The following is a 5,814-nucleotide window of genomic DNA, read 5'->3' on the forward strand; positions in this document are numbered from 1 at the left end:
ATCTTATATGAAAATATGTTTTGTGAGTACCACCACGGGAGTCCCATGCCTTGAGGGACTTAAATAATCATTGGCTTAGTGATTGACCACTTTGTGGTCCAGTGTTTGTCGTGGATCCATTGACCAGTATAGTGCTTGTCACTTAGTGATGTAACGTGGTTATAGTGATTATTTCAGTTTCTGGCACTTAATTAATTTGTGTATTCAACTCAACTCAATTTATAATGTTTCAGCTTAAATAAATATCCATGGCCATTTTGTGCCCCTCATAGTATAATATTTCTTCACTCTGCTATGTGCTTATAGCTGTTACCCCTTTCAGGTGACGAGGTTTAGCGGGACCAGATGAAAAATGAATCGCTATGTTATTTTGTTTTTTTTTAGATTTCTATCTTTTATTATTAAACTCTTGTAATATAGTGAAGCTCAAATGACTATGTTTTATTTCCTTTTAAATAAACAGTTGGTACCCAATTATTTATTTTAATTTATTTAATTTATCTGCTTGCGCTGTGACTACAGAATTATCCGAATTATTTTATTTTTATCTTATTACGACGCTGAGTCTTTGGGTACCGGGTTTGGGTCGTGACAAAAGTGGTATCAGAGCAATGGTTTTAAAAAAAATAATAATAATAAAAATAATAATAGTAATATATAAATAAATAAATAAATAATATATATATTACAAGTTTTTAAGATTTTTACGCAAAAAAAAAAGAAAAAAGAAAGTGTTAAACCTGCATTATTATGTGATATATCTAACGCATATAAGTCATATATATGTCTAGGCTAAGTTTTCTCGTGTTGTAGAACATGGCAAACCTATTGGAACTATTTTGGTACGAGCCCCCAGAAGCTCATCTCCTCCCAAACTAATTAGAGGGCTGGGGTGACTCAGAGAGTCTTGTCAGGCAAGCCCATCCAACACTTGACCATCTCATGGACAGATCCGTTTACTTACAGGCTGACCCCGATGAGGACTTATTATTCCGAAGACTTAGCCGAGGTAGCACTCGTGAAAGGTACATAGGACCGACCCACGTTGTTGGTCTTGCTCCGGACATAGAACCACCACATTTTCTGGTCGCACCTCTACCCGTAGGCTTTGCAGAAAGGAGGGGACTTGCATATCCTAGTAGCCACCTTTGCACCACGACACCACCTCCCCAGCACATTGTTTATACCCTAGCTGTGGACTTTACCGATGGTGCATAATACCTGGAGACACCGATACGGATTACTGGACGGGAATTCTGGGGTTATGATCACGGTACTCCTGTTTACATGGTTCAGGTAATATGGAGCTGCTTCGAAGTTGAGCTTAGTGGGTGGGAGTTTGAGTCCATCATGCAAAGTGAGTTTCCAGGATTGTTTCATGGACCAGTTTTCCGAAGCCAGTTATCCTGGTGACCTAATGGACCAGTCTAGATGTCTGACTAGAAGACCCTTTTTGTGAGCTGACCATGAGTAGTCTAATCTTTTTGTATTAGTAGGATTAGACATTAATCTGTGACTACCAGACAAACACCCTATGTATGGTAACAATGATGTATATGTGGTAATATTAACATGATGGTAACACTAATATGAAAGTGGTGATATTAATAGCAAAACTAGTACGATATATATGAATGTGGTAATAATAGAACGAATATGTTATATATGACGTTGTATCAAAATTGTTTCAATGTGATGTCACGCTTATATCATTTTGCCTTGTAGTAATGGCCAATGAAGGAAATGAAAACGGATCATCAGTCAGTGGTACCAACCCGATGGAACAGATCATGGAAAGGGCAGTCACCAACTTTTTACAGGCCTTGCAAAGCAGCATAACCAATGGGACATTAGAAAGACGAGAAGAATCGACTACGATTAAACAATTTCAAGATCTGAAACCCACTACGTTTATCGGCAGTCTAAACCCACTAGTAGCAGAGGCTTGGGTCAGGGACATGGAGAAAATCTTCCGCGCACTACCTTGCACAGAAAGACAGAAGGTGACTTTTGCCACCTTCACCTTCAAGGACGATGCACAAGAATGGTGGCTCCTTACCCTGGAAAAGGAAGATATTGTGACTTGGGTACGATTTTTAGAAGTATTCTATGAAAAGTACTTTCCAGATTCACTACGGGAACAAAAAGTGTCAGAATTCATACATCTAAGGCAAGGAACCATGACAGTGGCCGAATATGAAAGTAAGTTCACACAGCTAGCCCGGTTCGCGACATATGTCATTCCCACCAAAGCTCGAAAAGCCAGGAAATTTGAAGCAAGGTTGGATCCTGAAATTAAGGACAGGCTGGAGGTTCTGAAACTGCCAACCTATGTGGCGGTGGTAAATCGAGCATATATTGCGAAAAAAGGGATTAAAGCCTTACGATCTGGGGAGCCAAGTCAGAGGAAGCGATTTTGGGAAAGAGATAACAGAAGGCCCAGTGTCGCACCTCCCAAGAGAATAAATACAAGCACAACCAATTCAACCGGTCCAAGCAATCAAAGTCTTACAGACCCTAAAGGTGGCATCATTCCAGCTTGCTCTACCTGTGGAAGGACTCATTGGGGACCATGCCGTCAAGATACGAGAGCATGCTTTAGATGTGGCCAAGTTGGCCATTTACTGAGAAATTGTCCAAAGCTCGTCCGCCCCTTTGAACCAGTCCGAAAACCCGCAGTACCTGAAGGAGCGAGAAAAGACCAAAAACGCCAAGGAAGAGCTTTTGCCCTAGTACCTGGAAACCCAGAAGTTACTGAAAATGTTGTGTCAAGTACACTCTCTGTTTGTGGTCACTTAGCCCATGTTCTCTTTGACTCTGGTTCAACTCATTCTTTTGTTACACCACACTTTGCTACCAAGTTAGCGCCAACACCCGAACCCTTAGGATATATACTATCTGTGTCTTTTCCCTTTGGAAATTCCGCCCTTAGTACTGATGTATACAAATCTTGCACTGTAACCTTAAAAGGTGAAACCTTACACGTAGACTTGATACCCCTTGGCATTAGTACCTTTGATGTAATTTTAAGAATGGATTGGTTAGCTGCTAATCGTGCCCCTATCGATTATAAAGCCAAAAAGGTATTCCTCAGGTCACCAAACCAACTCGAGCTTGTCTTCGAAGGAACCGGAGCCTCTCCCCCTCCCTGTATTATATCCTTCATAACAGCCCAACGACTGCTAAGAAAAGGTTGTTGTGGTTGTATCTGTTATATGATTAATACTCAACAAGAGACCCCCACACTTGATGCGATCCCCGTAGTTCGAGAATTTTCGGATGTGTTTCCTAAAGACCTGCCTGGCACCCTAGTTGATCGGGAAATTGAGTTCACCATTGAAACCCAACCTGGTATACAACCAATCTCAAAGACCCCTTACTGCATGCCCATGGCAGAATTGAAAGAACTAAAAACTCAACTCCAAGAACTACTGAATAAAGGCTTCATCCGACCAAGTACCTCACCGTGGGGAGCTCCGGTACTGTTCGTAAAGAAAAAGGATGGTACAATAAGGTTATGTATCGACTATCGAGAGCTAAATAAAGTCACCATCAAAAATCGGTACCCCCTGCCACGAATTGACGACTTGTCGACTTGTTTGATCAACTACAAGGCGCCCAAGTGTTCTAAAAAATTGGCTTGCATTCTGGTTACCATCAACTAAAATTCAAAACGGAAAGCATCGAAAAGACTGCCTTCAGAACCCGTTATGAGCATTACGAGTTCCTCGGCATGCCATTTGGCGTCACCAATGCTCCAGCGGCCTTTATGGACCTCATGAATCGAGTGTTCAAACCCCATCTTGACGAGTTCGTCATTGTCTTCATTGACGACATTCTCATATACTCCAAATCGCCAGAAGATCATGAACACCACTTGCGAAAAGCTCTACAGACATTACGTGATCATAAACTTTATGCCAAGTTGAAGAAATACGAATTCTGGATCACTAGTGCACATTTCCTCGGTCACGTCATTAACAAAGATGGCATTTTAGTCGATCCCCAGAAGGTTATAGCAATTGTGGATTGGCCACGACCTACCAACGTATCAGAAATTCGAAGCTTCTTGGGCCTAGCCGGCTATTACCGGTGCTTTGTGCAAGATTTCTCGAAGATAGCTTCACCATTGACCCAACTAACTCAAAAGAACACACCCTTTGAATGGACGGACAAGCAGGAACGTTGCTTCCAAGAATTGAAGGGCAGACTCGTGACGGCACCAATACTAGCGCTCCCTGTGGAAGCAGAAGGGTTTATAATTTACAGCGATGCCTCATACAATGGTTTGGGTTGCGTTCTTATGCAAAACGGGAAGGTCATTGCTTATGCCTCTCGCCAACTAAAAACGCACGAAAGGAACTATCCAGCTCATAATCTAGAATTGGCTGCGGTGATCTTTGCCCTCAAAATCTGGCGTCATTATCTCTACGGAGTAGCTTGCGAAATCTACACCGATCACAAAAGTCTCAAATATCTGTTTACACAGAAGGAATTGAATATGAGACAACGACGATGGCTAGAATATATGAAGGACTACGATCTAGAGATCTATCATCATCCCGGCAAAGCTAATGTAGTAGCAGACGCACTAAGTCGAAAAATGACCAAAAGTCTGGCATGTACCCTCGTTCCCCGCAAGATCCATGGATTGCTCGCCAACATAATCATGGAACCCGAGTTGATGAAAGAAATTAGAGCCCGCCAATGTGAAGATAAACTTTTGAAGAAAAAGTACGAGGAGCAAGGAAACACGCCTAATCCTGACTTTACAATAAGCAATGGGATGCTAAAATTTCGAAATCGAATTTGCGTACCCGACCTCCCGGAACTCAAGAAAAAGATATTGGTAGAAGCTCATAGCTCGAAGGTTGCGATCCATCCTGGCAATGCGAAGATGTATCACGATCTGCGGGAACACTTCTGGTGGACAGGAATGAAGAAAGATATAGCAAACTATGTCTCCAAATGCCTGTGTTGTCAACAAGTTAAAGCAGAGCATCAGAGACCTGCAGGTATGTTGCAGCCACTCCCTATTCCCGAATGGAAATGGGAGCATATTACTATGGATTTCGTGGTCGGGCTACCGCAATCAGTCTCGAAGAATGATGCAATATGGGTTATCGTAGATTGATTGACGAAGTCGGCGCATTTTCTACCAATCAGAATCATGTACTCCCTCTCTAAGTTCGCTACTCTCTACATTAGGGAAATCGTTCGCTTGCACGGCACCCCAGTTTCAATCGTATCCGATAGAGACCCCCGTTTCGTGTCTCATTTCTGGAACAAATTACAAGAAGCTTTGGGAACCACTCTAAGGTTTAGCACGGCTTATCACCCGCAAACTGATGGGCAATCTGAAAGGACGATCCAGACTTTGGAAGATATGCTACGTTTGTGCGTACTAGACCTCAAAGGTAACTGGGATGATCACCTACCTTTAGTGGAGTTCGCGTATAATAATAGCTACCATGCAAGTATTGGAATGGCACCGTACGAGGCACTGTATGGAAGAAGATGTCGATCACCTCTGTGTTGGACGGAAGTCGGAGACAGAAAATTATTAGGCCCCGAGATTGTGCAAGTAACGAGTGATAAAATTCAACTCATCCAACAACGAATTCGCACTGCCCAGAGCCGCCAGAAAAGCTATGCAGATACACGAAGACGAGACTTAGAATTTTAAATAGGAGATCATGTGTTCCTTAAAATCTCACCGACAAAAGGGGTAATCCGATTTGGAAAACAAGGAAAGTTGAGACCACGATACATCGGTACATTCGAGATACTCGAAAGGATTGGTCCAGTAGCATA

General features: G+C 42.4%; 1 protein-coding gene across 1 annotated transcript; it reads left to right on the plus strand.

The window, feature by feature from the left end:
- The first annotated feature begins 2,180 nt into the window (after window positions 1–2,180).
- LOC145793530 (uncharacterized) lies at window positions 2,181–3,665 on the plus strand. The gene has a single exon (XM_082876378.1). It carries the CDS (start codon window positions 2,181–2,183, stop codon window positions 3,663–3,665), a length of 1,485 nt encoding a protein of 494 aa, XP_082732504.1.
- The last annotated feature ends 2,149 nt before the right edge of the window (window positions 3,666–5,814 follow it).

The sequence above is a fragment of the Camellia sinensis genome, chromosome 6, assembly GCF_055761805.1.
Source record: "Camellia sinensis isolate YWXY chromosome 6, ASM5576180v1, whole genome shotgun sequence".
NCBI lineage: Eukaryota > Viridiplantae > Streptophyta > Magnoliopsida > Ericales > Theaceae > Camellia > Camellia sinensis.

What these genes read in the sequence shown, in the direction of transcription:
- LOC145793530 (XM_082876378.1), top strand. Translation starts at nt 2,181, where the DNA reads ATGACAGTGGCCGAATATGAAAGTAAGTTCACACAGCTAGCCCGGTTC.